General features: G+C 39.6%; 1 protein-coding gene across 2 annotated transcripts; it reads right to left on the minus strand.

Annotated features, from left to right (window-relative positions):
• Positions 1–1,752: 1,752 nt before the first annotated feature.
• Positions 1,753–9,212, minus strand: LOC133823417 (uncharacterized). Of its 2 annotated transcripts, none has more exons than XM_062256186.1 (8): positions 8,698–9,212; positions 7,727–8,089; positions 7,383–7,642; positions 5,773–5,890; positions 5,197–5,568; positions 4,936–5,067; positions 4,608–4,736; positions 1,753–4,500 (listed from the first exon to the last, which is right to left on the minus strand). In XM_062256186.1, the coding sequence occupies exons 1-8, from the start codon at positions 8,821–8,823 to the stop codon at positions 2,176–2,178; spliced, it is 3,825 nt and encodes a 1,274-aa protein (XP_062112170.1). In that variant the 5' UTR covers positions 8,824–9,212; the 3' UTR covers positions 1,753–2,175. The 2 variants fall into 2 exon arrangements, with proteins under 2 accessions (XP_062112170.1, XP_062112169.1); XM_062256185.1 differs by having other exon boundaries at positions 1,867–4,500; positions 5,773–5,914; positions 8,698–9,211.
• Positions 9,213–21,455: the final 12,243 nt, after the last annotated feature.

Consider the following 21,455-nt stretch of genomic DNA (forward strand, 5'->3'; position numbering starts at 1 on the left):
TACATTTTTTATATAGAAGAGATATGCTATTACTCGAAAGGATGTCTTCTTATGGCGAGAAAGATTGTCCTATCAAAAGATGAGTGCTTGCAAATGTCTCGAGAGCATCGCAATATTAGGCATGCCATCCTCGCTTTCCTCCCCAAAATGTGGATTCCTTTTGAAGATTTGCAATTGGTAGTCATTCTAATAGTTGTTTTTTGTGTACCAAGTAAGGTGGTGGGATAGTGAACATTTTTATTGAAAACCGAAAAAAGATGTTTGTTTGTTCCGATTCCAAGAATCACAAGTGTCTAGCTCGATTATGTTGACTCACTAGATTGTTTGTTTCGACTAAGTGTTTAACTTTCAAATCAATTAACTTAAAAAAATATATAGTCTACCAAAATAATAAAATATAGGAATTTTTTTAAGGCCTAGTATCCCATGGAATTTGTAAAATCTCAAAAAAAAAAAAAAAAAACTTTAAAATTGTTGACTTGTTTTTTCTTCAACTGGTCAACACCCAAAGAATAATTAAGAGAAGATTTGTAAGAGTTAAATCAAGTGTTTAAGATGTAAATAATGCTATGAAACAATAGATATAGAGAGGATTGTATAGTGGCTCGGCCCAAAAAATATGACCTACGTCCACTTAGTCACTATTATTGATCTTTGAAAATATTGATTACTTTTGTGGTTACATATTAACTCTCTTGGATTTTGAGAGCCCTCGGCACTATTGGGTGCCTTTGCTTATTTGGCTATCTTGCCATCATCCCCCTTTTCCCGTGCCCTTCTACTCTCATTTATAGTAAGGAGTTGGGTTATATTTGGGTTGTGGGCCTAGGCTATTGAGCTTTAGCCTGAAGACAATGAGTATAGAGGTATGACTTGATTAATGGGGTAGCCAACCTCAGTTGTGTTGTGGCTATGCTTCTGCGACCACTTCCTAGCACTAGGGCTAGTGATCTGCTCAGGGTCAAGGAAGAGTTATAAGCAATGTCCTTTGGCTTTCGGGATCTAGCGACCGTTACCCTTGATGAAGCCAGCAACTGGATCCCTTGTAAGAGATTCCAACGACCATGACATGAGCTTGGGAAGTCTCCAACGACGACCATGACAGGCTTGAGGGCAACCAGGCTTTGCAACCTACCTTTGGCAACATTATGTAAATGACTAGTTCATGGACTTGGTGCCCAACAATCATATACAGGGACAAACAGCTACTCATAGAAATAGGCGACCATGTGTGAGGTTAGGCGACCAGTACCTTGAGCCTATCTTATTTTTTGAGTGTTGTTATTTTTGTTAATCATGGCGACCTTGGCCTTGGTTATCATATTGGACATAAGCATCCTTAGGCCTTAGCAACGATGACCAGGTGGTTGCATTATTGGCGACCCACATATTAGCAAGGCAATCCTTTTCAACCGTCTCTTTGGTCTATCTTGCCTATATTGTCTGCCACATCATTGTGCCAAAAATAAATATCTTAAAAATATATATTTTTAGGAAAATTTAAAAGTTCAATTTATTGTCATTTTATAAAATTTTAAATTTATTGAAAAAAAAAATGTATATATATTTAAAAAAAAAAGTCTTGCCTAAAGAAATTTAGGTATGGTAAAAGTTACCCCTGCCCTGCAACATTTTATTGGCCATGAAAATGTGAGCTAAATCGACTTATTACTTTATAGGTTAGAATCCAAGACAATTATATTTCTGTTTGAATTTAACTGAAAAGGAAAATTAATATTCAAGCAAGGCAAATTAATAAGCAATATTGTTTTAGGAAGCTCAAAATCCCAAAACAAAAGTTTTCAATACTCTTTCTTTTTTTTTTCTTTTTTTTTTCCTGTTTTCCATGCGCCAAAACAAAACTCATTACTCGTAAATGATTCATCATTGAGGAAGAAAAGATAAGGAAAAAAAATAAAAAATAAAAAACTGACCTCTTACAGAACCTTGTGAACAAATATACCACTCTCCCAACCTTTTTTCTCTACAGAGGAAAAATAATGAGACAAATTGGATAAAAAAACGAAATATGAAATAACCTCAAATTTATGTTTGCTTTGTTTTCTCTCTTTTAGTTTAAATTTTCCCACCAAAGGAAGCTTATTGTGTACCAAAGACCAAATATCTCAAACTCTGAGCTTCTGAAGAGCCACATCAGATCTTCTCACAACTATATCAAAAGAATGAAAACCTTATGCCATTACTTGCTGCAAACAAGTTGTATTCTTCAACAGTGGTTTTGTTCTTATTGCAAGCTGGATTATTCTCACCATTATTTGTTGGAGCTTTGGAAGAAAAATCACCAACAATCTCTTCTTTGGAAGGCACGGGAATCGAGTTACATCCTGTTGAAAGAGCCACAGGCCCGCCAAAATGGAACAAGGAAAAGCTATTGTCGCTGGTATGCAATTTTCCAGAATCATTGCTTTGACAAATTTCTCCACTCAGTGCTGTTTGTGTTGAATGAGCTCCAACTGAATTTGTGCTCTCTTCAGTTGCTGCATTTGATGCTTCCTGCACTGCATGTGGCTTAGAAATCTGGGTCTGCTCCTCTGAATTGATTACATTTGCTTTGGCAATTGGCTGATAAAATGGCACAGGACCAGGGGCAAACAAAGGAGTAGGCAGATGCTGCACGGGACTATACTGCATGCAGAACCGTGAATTTCCATTTATACTGTAACCAAGAGGCCCTGCATACATATAGTGATTGGCATGGGAGAAAGGCATAATCCCGTTGTTGGGAGCCGCAGGCCATGAAACTGGATTTTGATGATAGTAACCCACTGTCGAAGGAGCCTGAAACACTGGGAAGTGTATATTATTTTGGTTATGCATTGGAGACACCACGTTTTGGTGCTGAGAAGCCATACTAACAGCAGATAAACCATTATCAAAAGCATGAGCAATTTTTGGTGTAGTCCCAGGAACATTACTTCCTGTCCCATTCTGTGCACTCACACATGTTCTGCCTCCCAATTGATCTCCTCCATCTGCCTTCTGATTTGTCTCCATCCTGACTACATGGCAATCTGAGACATCATTTTGAATGGAAATCGAAGTTTCCTTTCCATCGAATTGCTGGCTGGAATCTTCTGAATCTGAAGTTGATGAGGAATCATGGTTCCCAATACTTGAAGAAGCTGTATTGCTGTCACCCTCACTTAGACATGATGAACAATTATCAGAACTGGAACTGATACCCACAACACGATCGGGAATCCCATGTGATGTTGGGTTATAAGAATTTAGTGCAGAATGGTCCTGACACAATCTGATTTCCTCACGAGCACCTTTCTTAGAGTTGTGAAAATCCTGTTTTTCATCTTGGCAGCTTGTATAAATATCAGTGGTCGAGTTAGTTGATTCCTTTAAATCATCACCCTCTTCATCAATTTTACATGAATTTACGATAAACTCAGCTGAACATCTAACACCAGATGATCTTATGAGACTATTATTAGGTTCTGATCCCTCGACCTTTAAAGCTGATGATTTCAAGGTAACATCAGAATCTAAATTACTTCTGGCATATTTCTTTTGAGATTCCAAGGGTTCCCAAACTTTCTTGGAATGAAGTAAATCTCTACTGGAGGGATTATTCACAGAGCTGAATTTGCTTTTGGATCTTCCACAACTATCGCGTGTGTGATCTATTTGGTTGTATTTAATGCCACGATAAAATTGTTTGGACATCTCCAAAGTAGACTCTGACTTACTACCTGATTTTGTCTCCCGGCCAACTTTGCTTGCAGAAACATGCGGCTCAACCTTTGCTCTATATTCAGTATTTTGGTTACAGCTGCAAGAATGGTAGTCATATCTCTCAACTGTTCTTCCATTGCTGCAGCAGTGAAACTTAGTACCGCAATGTCGACTAATTGACTTTGTGCCATTTGCCCTTAATTGCCTGTTGGATAAATTGATGGCCCTTGGAGTCTCTAAATTCTCACCAAAACATCTTAAATCAGATCTATTTGGCACAGCACAGTTCTCTTGGACAACTGCAAATCGGCGCCTGTCAGACCATTTCAAAGATTGATCTGTTTGACCTTCTTTCCAAAACTTTGATCTTCGATAGGAAAACTTTGATTGTTCAACAGTAAAAGAACCATTCTCATCTTTCAAATTAAGATCCTCATCATGATAATCATAGGAGTATTGTGCTTTTAAATCCGTATAACTATTTGAAAATAGCTCATCTTGAATATCAGGAGATCCTGGCCTGGACGGAACATTATCACATGCTTGGCCAATTAAATTGCTGCAGCTAACGGAATTATGTGCCTCCTCATCAACAGCTAATAATGAATCTTCCTTTGGGACATCAGGATGATCAGAAGATTTATTTAGTTCAGAAAAGTTTTTGTCCTTATCCTTTTCTTTTCCTTTTAACCTTTCCTTCCTTCGAAGCTTTTTCTCCCTTTCTTTTGTTCTTCTCCTCTCTTTACGTTCTTCTTCTTCACGTTTTTCTTTCTCTTCTTCTTCAAGAAGTTTCATCTGTAAGAAAAATTATGAAGTCATCAGAAGGGATGTTCCTAAAGTAGTAGATTGGTCTCCTAAACTTTTAACCCAGCATCTAACATTTAACTTGACATTTTCAGGACCTGCTTCTCTAATGTAATAATTTCTTTGCACGCAACATGAACTCGTTCTTCCAACAGCTTTAGTGCTAGACAAACAAAGATACTATGTGCATTTTGGCGTGCTGTTCCTTCTCTAAAGGCTTTCTCAACCTGAAAAATAATAAGTAAATAAACAAACAGCAGAACAAACCAGCAATGGATTTTTTCACAAACAAACATTTACAAATTTTTTTTAATACACTGGCACAAGCACATTACACAAAACCCTATGAATGGAAGAGCTAGGAACATATAACTTTTATATGTTGTAAAAAAGAGAGTAAAACAACAATCAGTAAACTGAACATACCTGTTCCTTGAAAATAACCGTTGCAGCATCTAGTAGAAATTCTCGAGCAAGTTCTGGACTCTTCGCATGTTTTTGGGGACGGGAACACTCTCCATCCAGCTCGTTTCCATCCTTGTCCATGGAATCATCATCCTAAAAAATATGTATAAATATAACATAAGGTATAGCCTCCCATAACATTAATTGGATGCATACTTGAAAATTCTGACAAAAATCTCTATTGTCAAAAAAGAAAGTAATTAGACAGTAAAATAGAACTACCTCTTCTTCTTCTGCTTCTTCAGCATGCTCAAAAAATCTTCTGATGCTTTCACCTCTTGTTATTGTTACAAAGCCATCCCCAACTACAAGCCTGCAATGGACGCATTGTCCACCTTTCAATGCATGAGCTTTTACAGAAAGCTCAGTGCAGCGGCCATCTAATTTCCAAGCCCTCAAGGTGATGAAGCATGCACTAACACCACCAAGATCTAGACCATCTACCTTAACACTTCCATTCATGCCGACATTTTCAAATTCAAGAATATCACATTTTCCTTCACCTGTTCCAACGGCCCACTCAAAATGATGGTATGTCCCAACAGTGTCAGCAAAAGTATGGCGCCAATCAGCTTGGACTGTGTCATCAGATACCTGCAAAAGCAACAAATTAAAACCTAATGACATGTGAATTGCATTATCTAACATATGTGTAAAAGAAAATATGCAGTCAATACAATGAGGTCAAGTTTTCAAAATTGTTGTTTCCATCAATTTGGTCTTTCACCAACAATTACAACAAACAACTCACAAAAGCAATCTGGAAGTAATAAATTAAGGAAAAGAACAAAGCCACACCTCATATTGAAAGGCTGTATCTGCAACACAAAACCAACTAGTGCACCGAGGTTCTTTCCGCATGCGCTTCAGTTCCTTCAGTTCCTTGAACTCACGAATAACATTTCTTCTGCAATCTCTGCAAAATCTCTTGCTGTCAAACCTGTTGCAAGTAACTCAAATTCTTAAGAAAACAGAATAATCAAACACAACACTCTTACCAACAAAGAGCACGAGAATCCACCTGAAGGGAGTAAACATTACATATATTGAAAGCAACCATGACAAAAGCAAGACTAAATTATTGTAGAACCAAAAATTTCATGCAAGATGTATAACTTCAAGAGTAGAAGTTTATGGCACATATCAATTCATAAGAGAACAATGGCATTATGAAGCAAGAAAACTAGTCTTTATGTTTCACATAAAATGCACAACCCACAAATGAACCAATGGATATGAAGCTGTCCTGCTACTTCCAAGAAAACATTATTAGTTTAGTCTTTAGTGTAGTTAAAAGGACAATATTTTTAACCTTCCTCTCTCTCACATCCATTCCCTCCCATTACATACAGGTCAACAATATTCACTTAAAGTATGGGACCAAGCATTAGTTCCAATTCCAGTCAAATAGCACCTTAGTAAGTAATAGGATCAAGATTTATTGTCCAGCACTTATCACTCCTTAAACCAGACTAAATGTGCGGCATACCAATTTCCATAAAGGTTAATGTTTTATTCTCTAGTCCAATAACCTCCTCCACAATACAGCCAATATGAAGCCTTGAAAGTGATAGACCCCCTACAGGAACCTTAATGAAGGAGTATTGCAGAACATTTTGTTATCCATGACATCTACAATCTAAAATATTGATTAACTATGTTAACATGTTCTGTCCTCAATAACATGGCAACACAATTAACAACAATGCAAAGCAAAAACCCAACACAGGAAGTGGTTTTACATCAGATAAACCGTTGCATCTTCTTTAGCGGTTTCAAGCTAGTTACTGGACTCAGCAGATATCCGAAACGGTTTTGCAGATGACTTTCAGAGATATTTACCATCTTGGATATCCTCATTATTTACACCAAGCTTTGGGTGCATTTTAACAAAAAGTGGCAACTTAGAAGCAGGGATCCCCCCAACCAAAGCATATGATGTTAAACCACTTCATATATGTTATCACCTAACAATATATCAACCCCACTATTTTAATCTAATGTGAAGCATGTGATTAACTACTTCCAATGGTTTTGCTAGCAAATATAATCATTTCTATGCAACAGAATACTAATCCAATTCAGAGGTTAAGCACATCACATGCTTCATTACAAATTTTAGTTTCAAGTTGTATGAACTTGCATACTTCTTCAATTCAATATAGATAGTTAAGTTTCAAGCCTGTCAAAAATCCTTTCAAAGGAACACAAGCAAAAAAAGAAATGGTAATGGTTCAAACTAGAATATTATTCTTTCTATGGTCAGTTTTCTCAGGCTACCATTCCTGATATAATTATCAATATCAAGTTCCACAAGTAACACTGGCTCAACTACTGACAGTTATCATATTTTCTTCCATGGAATTGTATTGACATCCATATGAAAAGATATACGAACAACTAAACACCTGTACATGAGCCTCTCGATAAAATCTTCTTCCTTCATTCTTAAAAGGGATTGACGAGTTTCTTCTCCAAGTGCTGACCAAAAGTCAACCAATGTGTCACATGATAGTCTGGCAGTGTGCAGTGCACATGTTTCCCTTGTTCCATGTCCTCTGCCATAACCTACCAGTCCTTGGCTGATCCATCCTCGACCTCCCCCACCACAGGCATCTGGATATAGTAATTCCCTTTCTCGTTCCCTGGCACGTGCGCTGTCAAATACCTGGTTAAAGCAAAATATTAGCAACTAAATGGATAGACATATTACACACATTTCAAGGTGTATTATAAAATCATCCACATTTACATTTTGGAGCCCCTTGAGTGACATTGAATACAAATAGCAATCCATAAGTGTAAGTGAGCTGTCTTTTGTCGTGATTAGACCTCCCCAAGGGTGGACAGAAGGATCTTGAATTTCATCTTGATTTATGATCATCGATTCACCATCGTTTTGATTTATTGAGGCTCCTGATCTGTTGGAGAGGAGGTGCCCATTTGGTCGCTCCTGTTGCAAAGATTTCCCATACATAACAATCTGCATAAACCCTTCTAGCAATAACCCATTGCATCGAGAACAATACATGTTCTTACGTGCTTGTTCAAAGAGAGTTTGTTTGTCAATCCTCAGAAGCTCCTGTCGAGCTTGTGGAGACAGCTCATTCCAGAACTACATTAGAAGCAAAGTCCAAGTAATTAGTGACTTCTCGCTGTACTTTACTGTTAACTAAAATGTGAAATTACCGTTAACTTTACATACAAAAGAAGGTTGCCACTCTAAACTAACAGCAGTTAGCCATCAACTAAAAAAAAGAACCTAATTTGGTTTTACTTCACAATAACGACATGATGACAATCCTCAGTTTCCAAATCGTTAATGCCTCTATCTTTCTAGAAGACATTATATGCAAATAAACGAAAATTTATGCAATTACAACTTATTAAAAAATTGAAAAATGTAACTGATAGGCACAATATTTTGCTCATAAAACATCTTCTAAGCAAATTATTAATACTTCGCATGCACCTTTATATTGATAATAAAGAATCATATGATCTAGAACATCGAAACTCATACGCAAATCAAAATGTGATCACTAAACATCAACCACACGTGTTAAAACCTCAAAAACACACAATACATAAATTGAACTCCAAGATCCAATACAAATTAAAGATAGCTACCAAAATTTAAAGAACCCAAATCAGAAAAAGTGATCTACACCAATCCCAAACAATCATAAAACCATTAGAACAACTATAGAATGAATCCAGTACCTTCTGGAGGTGATTGTAGCTAACATCGTCGCGGTGCTTCGACCAAAAACTATTGGGCGAAGAAAGCGAGTACATCTGCGATGACCCATTACTGAATTGGTCATTCCTCTGCGCTAAACCGGGCATTTTGTTCAAACTCTCATAGAGAAAAAAATATAAAAAAATAAAAAATCATTCGCCACAAATGGTGCCCATTCTCATCCAAGGCCCGATACGGATCGAATCCGATACAAAACAAATCATCTCAATGAATCCAATACAGAAAATAAAAAATAAACCCAAACGAAAGAAAAAGTAAACCGATAGGTTACTTTCGGATCGAAAAACCAAGAAAAGCTAAGGTTTTGGGTGGATCCAAATGGATTGAATTGGAGGTGAATCCAATTTCAATTAGATAGGCGGATTGGGGGTGTTTGGAAGGTGGGAAAATTGAAAAAAGATTTCAAGAAAACGAAAAAGAAAAAAAAAAAAAAAAAGAGGAAGGGGACGTAAGGGGTTTTTGGTTGAAGACGATGAGATTTGGTGATGCGTATATATATTTGCCTATGAAGTAGAAGAAGAAGAAAGGGACTCTTTTTCTATATATATATATATGGTATATAGCTATAGAAAGAGATTGCACGGTTAAAAAGCTCAGTGAGAATAAGATCTAGAGAGAGAAACAAAACAAACAAAGCATACTTCTTTGTTACATTGCAAATTTACAATAAAATTAAAATTAAGCCATCAAAATTAAAAAAAAACAAATAAATTAAATGAGAAATCAACATACATTTTTATTTTCTAAAATAAAGTTATATTTAATAGAAAGAAAGGGCAAAAAAGTGTCATCAATGTATTGACACTATTTGGTATGGAGTTATGCTAATATCTATATGAGTTATTATTGTTACTAGAGAATAATATCATCAAATTTGACTATTAGCTATTGAATTAAGACACACCATCAATGGATTTGATATGCTCTATGCTATTTGTTTTGAGTAGTTGAGTTGTTTTGGAAAGTGTAAAGGAACTTCAGATAGGGGTAATATTAAATTCTTGTGTACAAAAGAGTTTACCTTTAAAATATATGTGAGACTCACACAAATTATTAATTTTACCCTTTAAAATTTGAACAAAACATAGAAAATGATTTAGATTCTTATTCTCACATTTATTATTTGATGCGCTCTATGGTGTTTTGTTTTGAGTAGTTAAGTTGTTTTGGAAAGTGTAGAGGAACTTAAGATATGACTAATATTAAATTCTTGTGTACAAAAGAGTTTACATTTTAAATATATGTGAGACTCACACAAATTATTAATTTTACTCCTTAAAATTTGAACCAAACATACATAGAAAATAATTTAGATTCTCATTCTCACATTTACTTTACCCATACCAAATACACTATCAAACATTTTATGCATACACTTCTCAAGTTATATATATGTATAAAAATACGTATACACACATGAATTCACCTAATTGGAGAAGTTAGGCCCCAAAGTATACTTCTTTTTTCTTTATATTTGTATTCCTCATCTTTGATTACCATTTTCTCACTACTCCTTTTTTTTATTGGTTGAGGCTTGAATTTTTCCAAATTTGAAATGATTTGCCTACCAAAAAAAATAAAAATTCAATTAATTTAATTATATTTTATGGAAGACGGTAAATAATTCATAAACAAATGAATAATAAAGTTTTTTATGTTTTATATCATATTTATTATTAATTACTAGGCAAAACCAACTTGTAATGCACGTTTACTTAGTTTTTATTTTAAAAATATATTAATTATTTTAATTATATTTTTTAATTGTCATATAAATTTTAAATAAATAAATAATATAATATCTCTTCTATATAAAAAGTGTATAGATAACGAATTTTTTTTTATTTTAACGGTTTGTTTTGTTAACTTTAATGGAATATTCTAAATATTTAACGGAATATAGTTCTAAAATTAATTAAAATAGATATTTGTTAATTATATTAATATAAATTCAAATTCAAATGTTATAAAATATCATTATTGTAATAATATATGATACAAGACTAGATATTTAATAATTATATTAATATAAAATATTATTATAATTGTTGACCATGATTTTGGCCAACTGCGAGAAGACGCAAAAACGACAAGAACCTTGAATAGAAAGTAAATAACACCAATAGTTTTTATAGTGGTTCAGCCCCAATTTGTTGGTAATAGCTTAATCCACTTGGAGTTGTGATATATTTAGCCGACACTTAAGATCAGATGAGCCTAAGTCAACTGAGTTTCTCAAGTGTAAGTAAAAAGATACAGTGTTTCTCTCTCTAAACTCTTAGTAAATACTCCCGGAATGCCCCAAATGACAGTCCCCCAATCTCCAAAGTAGAGAATGCTCTTTTATCTCCCAGAATTCGATCCCCCTAAATGATGTCATGAGCCATTTATTTATAGGCTCATGGATCGTACATCAGAAATATCCCGTTTGACGAGTTGGTTGTTTCAGCCAACTTTAATTAATAAAATATAAATAAATTTAAATTACAACAATATAGCTATTATTCTGGTATATCTAAGATATTCCCGCGGCAGTTGTGAATGATTCAGGTTGAAGCTGTTAGTGAGGCTTTACTGAAGAGTCACTAGACGGTACCTTCTGAGATTCTGATCCGTCAACCAACCAAATCCATCCCTGAAGTGACTGGTCTACCAAGAAAACTCACCAATTGGCCAAACCACACTACTGGTCGGCATGGGCAAGCACCAGTCGACATGGGAAAACACACCACCGGTTGGCATAGGCAAAGCACACTGGTCGGCATAGGCAAAGCACATTGGTCGACATAGACAAGCACACTGATTGGCATAGGCAAAGCACACTGGTTGGCATAGACAAGCACACCTCTTCAAATAACACATTTATTGACCATGCCCTGCCACTTGTCCATCCGATTGCCACGTCATTGAACAAAATTTTTGGGGATAACATTTGCCCCCCAAGTTTATTATATGATTTTCTCATATGATAAACTTTTCCTACTCTCTGCAAGAATCTGCAGTAAATTTAACAATTACTGTTTCCCAAAATTCAAAAAATGACCTTTGGTCTTCTCTCGCCTTTTATAAATAATTTAATTTCTAAACCATGAAAATGGCAGTTACTCGTTTCCAATCGTGGAGAGAGAATACCAAGAGCCTTTAGGATGAGAGGGAGTCTCCCTTTCTCTCCTTTAAATAGACTCACGGCTGCCCAATACTTGATAAGTAAAACATTTCTTCATTTCTCTTGGCCGAATCCTCTATATACTTCCAACGTGATTCAACTTCTCCAAGCAAATTCAAGCTTTCCCAAGGAATCAAATGCTCTTCAATACATTTGGGTAAGCTTCTCCTTCTTCATCTTTATATTTAAGCTTTGTGAACTTAAAAATCTACACAAAATTTGTTTAGAATACACCATGCTGAAACCCCCATTTTTAAACATACTCTTGGATTTTTTTCATGATGAATCTTGGTAGGATAAAGACTTTGTGGTTGATATAGTGTATTTTAGGCTTTGTGTTAGTCAATTTTTCTTTCAATTTCATGAAATTTTGCAAGAAAAATGATTTCCCACTACACATTTTAACTTTAGGTTTATGGGTTTAAGAAGAGCATGAGATATTTCCTTGAGATTTGTTGAACTCTTAGAATTCCACTTTTTGATCTTGTTTGCATAGTCCTAGATCAAGAAAAACATGTTTATGCATCATGCTCCTTACCATTTAGCCCATCAAACCCGTGGCCTTGCCATTCCTAGCCGATCGGACTACCTGGATGCAATGCCCTTGCTCCTCGGACACCACTCCTCGGGCATGCCATCCTCTCGGACGCACTAGCTCCTCGGACACCCAGCCCAATAGCTCCTCGGATGCATGGCTATTCGGACATGCTGCTCCTCGAATGCACCAGCTCCTCGGATGACCAGCCTAGCAACTCCTCGCATGCACGGCTACGCTGTTCCTCGGACGCACTAGCTCCTCGGATGCCCAGCCCAGCAACTCCTCGCATGCACGTCTACGCTGCTCCTCAGACGCATCAGCTCCTCGGATGCCCCTTGAGCCGCTCGGACACACGGCTCCTCCAGACGCTCGAGCATGCAGCACAACTGCTCGGACATGTACCCCAGCCACTCGGGGGCATTGCACAGCCCCTCAAACACATGCCCGAACCACTTGGACACCCCAGCTTAGGCCTTATTCCTCCGAACACCATTCATCACTCAAAACAACTTGTGTGAATCTCTCAAAATTACTATTATTTCCCAAAAGAATAAATGTCTTTATCTGGGGAAAATTTATCTTTCCTCTCAAAGAAATTGTTTTCACAGAGCACTGTATATATATATATTTGTTTTTGTTTTTCATTCACTCTATGGTTGGTTTACTCACCTCCCCTTATCTTTTGTAGATGAATCGCTTCGACTACAGGGGAGGTGACGACCAAACATACTCTGATTCCTCAGTTCCCACTTCAAGAGACACCTTTTCGAGCAGTGATTCTTCTTCCAAATCTTCTAGCAAATGAACTCTTGAAGACCGTCTCTATCGTCTCAAGAAAATCCTTCTGCGGCCAACTTTGTATTTTCTTCACGAAGATCAGTTCCTTAAGCAACAACACCAACACCAACCGATGAGGGTGAAGAAGTTTAATCGACTCCCTCAAGAACAAGATCCTTAGGTTGCTCGTAGAGCAACACAAAAGATGGTAGAACGAGTACCCTGTGTGAGAGAAAATTTATTAGGAGAATTCGAGACTGAAGCCTCTTCAAAACGCCCTTGCCAAGCTCGAAAAAATGGAAAACCTAGGAGACAAGTTACCCAAACATTTGCCACAGAAATCCAACAAACTGCTACACGTAAGCTAAGGAACAAAGAAAAGAGTGGGCCTTCCTAGTTTGTAGCTAAACCATCTAAGCTACATTCCAAAATGTTTGATAAGCATATTGAGACTTTGGGTCTCGAAGGAGTGAATGTGTTATGCCCATGCCCTGATCAAAGAGCCAATAATCCTGGTGGAGCCTACTGTGCCTGGTCTAAGTATCATATATATGCACGAGCCACAATCCCCTTGCATCCTTTCTTCAAATCAATAGCATATTACTTCAATGTGTCTCCCTTCCAGATTGCTCCTAATGGCGTAAAAGCCTTGTTTGCTCTCTACATTCTTTACCACTTCTAGGGCTGGAACCCGCCTTTCCTTATGAGGTACATTACTTGTTCGATTTTAGGACTAACCCCACCCACAAGAATACATGTTTTTTTCCACCTCTTTCATAGGCAAAAAGGGGTTAAGTACCTTCATGGTATAGCCCATAAATCGAATCCTGGGAAGTATTACACGGAATACTTCCTAACTACAGACATTAAAGCCAACAACCTGGCTTTTACACATGTCGGCCCTTTTGATCAACCTCTCCCAACCAGGGAAATGTATGCTCGAGCAGAAGAACTTGCCAACATGCCTCTAGAAGAAAAGGACGTTGAACAGTTAGTCTCCTTGGAAAATCTCCGACTAGTGGGATTGTTACCGAACAATCAAGATATTGCTACGGGTAGTACGACTGATGAAACAAACACGACTGATCAGTCCAACGTTGATACCAAAGTAGTGACTGACCAATTTTCTCCTGTTCCATCCCCTCATCCACGCCGACCAGGTGGTCCCATTATTAGAGAGCCTCCTTGTGAAAATCCTCACTGACCCGCCTTCCCTATTAGGCCTGGCAAAGGCAAAAGTATCGAGCTCGATAGAGAGGATAGCTCATCGTCGGAGGACGAAGACGAGTTTTTTAACGAAATTCTGAACTCAGGTTTTGCTGACAGTGATCGTAATTGGATTTTGTGATGAATCTATTGAATTTTATTTTTCACTGATATTTATTTATTGTTTCTGCTAACCCATCTTTTGCTTCATTTTTATGTAGATCCAACCATGTTCAAGCAATTCAACACCCTCTCTGCCCAAAAGAGGAAAACTGGTGAAGGCAGCAACTCAACTCCTCCAAGCAAGGTTATAAAGACTACACCACCTAGCCAGGGAAAATCATTCGACCAGTCAGTCATTCTCCCACGCCTGGCTCCTCCATCAATTCCCTTTTCTGCTACTCTACAGGCTACTCGGTCAACTTGCTTAAGTGAGCCTCTTCGCGTCATTGGTGAATATGACAAAGAGTTACTAGACCATACCCTTCATCATGCAACTACAATTCAGAATTTCGAGACTCTACCTGTAACGCCCTGGATAGCCAGGACCGCTACACTGTGTGTTTATAAAGTGCCAGACTCGCTAATCAAGTCATTAAAGTAAAAACGTGTTATTGAAATAGTAGAGGAACTAGGGTTAAAAACGTTTTGGTCTCAAAAGATACATTTTCATTGCTAAACATTGTTTATGTACATGGGATCCCAAAAATGACAGTTTAAAAGCCATACTACAAAAGTTACAAAGTTTATATACATTAACAGCCATACTAAGGCAAAATGAGCAGTTAGGTGATCTCTGTCCTGACACACTCCTCGATCGTGGTGATCGAACGGCTGGCTATGTACATTTCACTTCGGAGCTCTCCACCTCAGGACTGGTCCAGCTTGCTCTTGCCCTTACCTGCACCACGTAGCACCCGTGAGCCAAGGCCCAGCAAGAACACATATCAACAATAGAACATGCACATTTAGCTGTCAAGACAATCTCACATATGGCATCTCATAAACTTCAAGCATATCAATAGTCAGGTATTTCATTTACAAAGCATATCAATAGTCAAGTATTTCATATACAAAGCATATCAGCTCATATAACACAATGCACAAATGATAACCAGGGCTAGCGCTCACAAGCCGCTCCCTCTGTTATCCTTTCGTTTCTGGCTCCCAGTGGCCAATTCGCGTCCCATGCGCTAAATTCATGAACGGTACTCTTAGACCACTTACACATGTCCCTTGGCATAATACCAACGATGACACAAAACAATTCTCGGGAGCACTTAGTCCCATCACAATCATACATTCGGGTGCAGTGTTCTTACCTTTCAATTTACTGATTTCCGATGCCACGTAACCACAAGCACGGTCCTCTACCCCGAGCCTCTCCAAATTCCTAATCAAAACACAAATATAATATTCTCTGTCATTAACCAATCCAAGACTACCTCCCCGGTACCTAATCCACACTGTCGGAACCCCCAAAACCTTAGAATAACACCCCGGAGGCATCCCCCGAACCCCCAGAGCAAAGACCTAAAATTGCAAAATTTAACTCCCTGAAATTTGCCTTGTGCCGCGGCACCACATTCCTTGTGCCGCAGCACCCACCTCCAGAGACCCCTAGGCCGCGGCAAGCAAAAGCCGTGCCGCGGCACACCATCGCAGACCCAGATTTCTGGGTTTTCCTTCGCATTTTCCCGAGCCCCAACCTCACCAAATCACCCCAAACTCTATCCTAAGCCCCAAAACCAACTCTAAACCTCTAACAAACCTCACAACAACCCAAAGACATCATGCCCAAGCTCACTCACACCTTCAATCCTAAAATTCACTCTTGAATTTCCCACTTGACAACTCAAACCAGAGAAATTATGAACTGCTTGAACTCAAGCACAATCCACACTTCAAACTCCCTATACCTTAACAAAACAAACCTAATAAACATACAGAGACCTTACCTTAAGTGATAGGTTCAACCTCCAGCTCTTGATCTCCTTCCCCCTTGGTTCCCAATTCTGAAATTACATAAAACCAGCCACCAACTTATCTCAATTCACCTTCCTTAACTAAAATTCAGACTTAAAACTTGGATATAGCATAATCAAAATCTTACCTCTGAGTTTTCTTGGCCTAAGCTTGGTTGATAACTTCAAACATCCCTTGATTCTCCTTCCAAGAGTTTAGATTTCTGCTTCTCCTTTCTATCTCCTTTTTGCTCTAATTCTAGGTCTCCTCAATTCAGCATAACCAACTCCCAAAGTGTTATACGTATATGATATTCCCTCTTTAGCTGATAATCATCCATCCTACCAAAATGTCTACTCTACCCTTCCACTAAAACCCCTTCCAAACTTAACCTCAAGGCCATACTTGTCTTTTCACCAGTTTTGCAATTCTACCACTTTCCCCTTAAAACTTGTTACTCTCTAAGGTTTCTAATAGTTACGCAGGTTACCAAACCACCAGTTACCATTATCTAGTTTCCTAGGACCGTCTTGGCACGTGCATCACGTTTGTTTCACAGCACCCACACAATACAATTCACATATCATTATTATCACATAATATAATTCACATAGTCATTTAACATGCTTAAAATCATAATCATACATCTTAATCATAATAATCACACATAATTCCCATCATGCCCTCCCGGCACACTAATCAAGGCCCTTAAGCCTTATTAGTGAATTTGGGTCGTTACAACTATCCCCTCCTAATAAGAATTTCGTCCTCGAAATTTACCTGAACAACTCCGGATACTGATCTCGCATAGCCGTCTCAAGCTCCCAGGTCGCCTCCTCGACCTTGCTGTTTCTCCACAGCACTTTAACCAAAGGAATTGTCTTATTTCGCAACACCTTGTCTTTCCGATCCAAGATCTGAACTGGCCTCTCAACATAAGCCAAATCTGCCTGCAATTCCAGATCTTCATGCCTCAATACATGAGTTACATCTGAGACATATTTCCGAAGCATGGAGACATGGAATACGTTATGAACTCCAGACAATGATGGTGGCAAGGCTAACTTGTAAGCCACCTGAGCAATCCTTTCCAGGATCTCGAATGGTCCAATGAATCTAGGGCTTAACTTGCCCTTCTTACCAAACCTCCTCACCCCCCGCAGAGGTGAAACTCGAAGAAAGACGTGATCACCAACCTGGAACTCCACGTCTCTACGCCTAGGATCAGCGTAACTTTTCTGCCTGCTCTGAGATGCGAGCATCCTAGCTCGGATCTTCTCTATGGCCTCACTCGTCTTCTGGACCATGTCCGGTCCCAAGTATCTCCTCTCACCCATCTCGTCCCAATGGATGGGCGATCTACACTTCCTCCCATACAACATTTCATAGGGAGCCACTCCAATCGTTGACTGATAACTATTATTGTACGAGAACTCAATCAACGGAAGGTACTTACTCCAAGAACCCTCAAAGTCAATCACACAAGCTCTGAGCATATCCTCCAGTATCTGGATCGTCCTCTCAGACTGTCCGTCAGTCTGAGGATGAAAAGCTGTACTGAACTTCAACTGAGTTCCCAAAGCTTTCTGCAAACCTCCCCAAAACTTGGAGGTGAAAATAGGATCCCGGTCTGACACAATAGACTTAGGAACCCCATGGAGACGTACGATCTCTTTCACGTACAACTCAGCGTACTGATCTACAGTATAAGTTGACCTCACTGGAAGGAAATGGGCTGACTTGGTGTATCTATCCACTATCACCCATATTGAGTCATGAAATCCTACTATCCTGGGTAGACCTCCTACGAAATCCATAGTAATATCCTCCCATTTCCACTCAGGAATACCCAAAGGCTGAAGCAACCCTGCTGGTCGCTGATGTTCAGCTTTCACCTGTTGACAGGTTAAGCATCTGGCAACGTACTCTACCATATCCCTCTTCATCCCGGGCCACCAATACAAAGTCCGTAGATCCTGATACATTTTTGTGGTACCCGGATGAAGCGAGTACGGCGTCGTATGAGACTCATCTAGTATCTCTCGTCTGATCCCCTCGTCAGCTGGAACACAAACTCGTCCCTGATACCGTAGTAAACCAATCTCTGAAACAGAATAGTCCTTGGCTGTTCCTGCTAAAACATCCTCTCTAACCTTCTGTAACTGAGCGTCTATCAACTGCCCCTCTCTGATCCGCTCTAGCAGGGTCGACTGTAGAGTAATATTAGCCAATCGGCCCACAACCAATTCTATTCCCGCTCTAACCATCTCATCTGCTAACTCCCTCGAGATCTGAACAGAGCTGTACAACTGACCTGGACCTCTGCGGCTCAATGCATCAGCCACCACATTGGCTTTTCCTGGATGGTAAAGAATATCACAATCATAATCTTTCACCAGCTCCAGCCAACGTCTCTATCTCATATTCAGGTCCCTCTGTGTAAAGAGATATTTCAAGCTCTTATGGTCAGTGTACACCTCGCACTTCTCCCCATAAAGGTAATGCCGCCAAATCTTTAAGGCAAAAACCACTGCTGCCAGCTCTAAGTCATGAGTAGGATACCGCTGCTCATACTCCTTCAGCTGTCGTGATGCATAAGTTATCACCTTCTCATTCTGCATCAGCACACAGCCTAAACCCAACCTCGATGCATCACAATAAACAACAAACTTTCCTTCTCCTGAAGGCAAACTCAACACTGGTGCAGTAATAAGTCGTCGCTTCAACTCCTGGAAACTACCCTCACACTTGTCTGACCAAATGAACTTTAAATTCTTTCTTGTCAATTCTGTCATCGGTGCTGCTATCTTCGAGAAACCCTCTACAAATCGCCTGTAGTAGCCTGCCAAACTAAGAAAACTCCGCACCTCTGAGGCGTTCCTTGGCCTCGGCCAATCCCTAACTACCTCTATCTTAGACGGATCTACTTTAATCCCATCTGCACCTACAATGTGTCCAAGGAATGTCACTTCAGGTAACCAGAACTCGCACTTCTTAAACTTAGCATATAACTGATGCTCCCTCAACCTCTGAAGAACCAATCGAAGATGAAACTCGTGCTCTGCCTCTGAACTGGAGTACACCAGGATGTCATCGATGAAGACTATAACAAACTGATCCAGAAATTCTTTGAACACTCTATTCATTAAATCCATAAAGGCTGCTGGGGCATTGGTCAAACCAAAAGACATGACCAAGAACTCATAATGCCCATAACGCGTCCGAAAAGCTGTCTTAGGTATGTCCTCATCCTTGATCCTCAGCTGGTGATAACCAGATCGAAGATCAATCTTTGAGAACACCATCTTACCCTGCAATTGATCGAACAAGTCATCAATCCTCGGTAGGGGATACTTATTCTTAATAGTTAACTTATTCAGTTCCCGATAATCAATACACATTCTCAGAGTCCCATCCTTCTTCTTAACAAATAAGACTGGAGCACCCCATGGCGAATAGCTAGGTCTGATGAACCCTATATCCAGAAGTTCCTGCAGTTGTATCTTTAACTCTTTCAATTCCGCTGGTGCCATCCTGTATGGTGTCCTCGACACTGGCTCTGTCCCCGGTGCTAACTCAATAACAAACTCAATCTCCCTACGCGGCGGTAACCCAGGCAAATCCTCAGGGAACACATCTATGAACTCACAAACCAGTCTGGTCTCCTCCGGTCCAACTGATGAAACTTTGGTGGTATCCACCACACTAGCCAAGAAACCTATACATCCACCCTGTAGTAAATCTCTGGCTCTCAACGCAGAAATCCTGGGTACTCGGGGTCCACACACCGCTCCCACAAAAACAAAGGGATCCTCACCCTCTGGCTCAAAAGTCACCATTTTCTTTCTACAATCAATGGTAGCTCCATAACTAATAAGCCAATCCATACCTAAGATCATGTCAAAGTCCTCCATATTCAACTCAATCAAGTCCACTGACAACTCTCTACCATCAACTAACACTGGCAGTGCCCTAACCCATCTCCTAGACACCACCAGCTCTCCCGTAGGCAAAATTGTCCCAAACCCTGAAGCTCTAACCTCACTAGGTCTACACAATCTATCAATCACCCTATCAGAAACAAATGAATGCGTAGCACCAGAATCAATCAAAACAGTAAAGGAAGTGCCAGCACTAGAAAGCTGACCTGTCACTACCGAGGGGCTAGCCTCGGCCTCTGCCTGCGTCAAAGTGAACACTCGAGCTGGAGTCAAGCTGTCCACTTTTCTTGCCTCGCCCTTCTTCACTGTTGGGCAATCTTTCCTGAGGTGTCCCACCACCCCGCATACATAACAGGCCTTAGCCTGACACTCGCCCAAATGGCGTCTCCTGCACCTCGGGCATTCTGGGTAAGTCCTCCACGTTTCACCGCCTCCCCGTCGACCACCCTGAGTACCCCGACCTCCTCTATCAAACCTAGGAGCAAATGGGGCTTCTGGAGTCTTTCTCTTCAAGTCACTAACACCTCCACCTCTACTAGAACCAGAATACGGAGGCACCGGTCTACGGCCCTCCCTTCTTGCTGCATTATCCCTCCAAATCCTATTCTCTGCTTCCTCAGCAGTCAAAGCCCTTTCCACAGCCTGGGCATAGGTAGTCACTCCAGGGACTATGGTAATCCTCACATCTCGAGATACCATAACATTCAATCCTCTAACAAATCTGTCTAGCCTGGCCACATCGGTAGGCACAAGATCCGGTGCAAACTTTGCAAGTCTATCAAATTTCAAGGCATACTCCGTAACAGTCATACTGCCCTGAACGAGGCCCACAAACTCATTCACCTTTGCTGCCCTGATGGCAATGTTATAGTACTTCTGGTTAAACAAATCTTTAAACTCTTCCCAAGTCATTGTGGCAACATTTTTGGTCTGCGATACCACCTCCCACCAGATTAGGGCATCCTCTCTCAACATATAAGTGGCGTAGGCCACCCTATCCTGTCCTTCTACTTTCATAAAATCAAGTGTGGTGGTAATCAAGGTCATCCACTGCTCAGCTTTTAGTGGATCTGGCCCACCCTCAAAGATCGGGGGCTGCTGCTTCCTGAACCGCTCATACAACGG

This window comes from Humulus lupulus, chromosome 3, assembly GCF_963169125.1.
Source record: "Humulus lupulus chromosome 3, drHumLupu1.1, whole genome shotgun sequence".
NCBI lineage: Eukaryota > Viridiplantae > Streptophyta > Magnoliopsida > Rosales > Cannabaceae > Humulus > Humulus lupulus.

Excerpts from the sequence above, each read along its gene's own strand:
- LOC133823417 (XM_062256185.1), bottom strand. The coding sequence starts at position 8,823 with ATGCCCGGTTTAGCGCAGAGGAATGACCAATTCAGTAATGGGTCATCG. Across the intron at positions 8,090-8,697 it reads GCTACAATCACCTCCAGAAG|TTCTGGAATGAGCTGTCTCC; the intron begins GTACTGGATTCA and ends CTTCTAATGTAG. Across the intron at positions 7,643-7,726 it reads CACTCAAGGGGCTCCAAAAT|GTATTTGACAGCGCACGTGC; the intron begins GTAAATGTGGAT and ends TGCTTTAACCAG.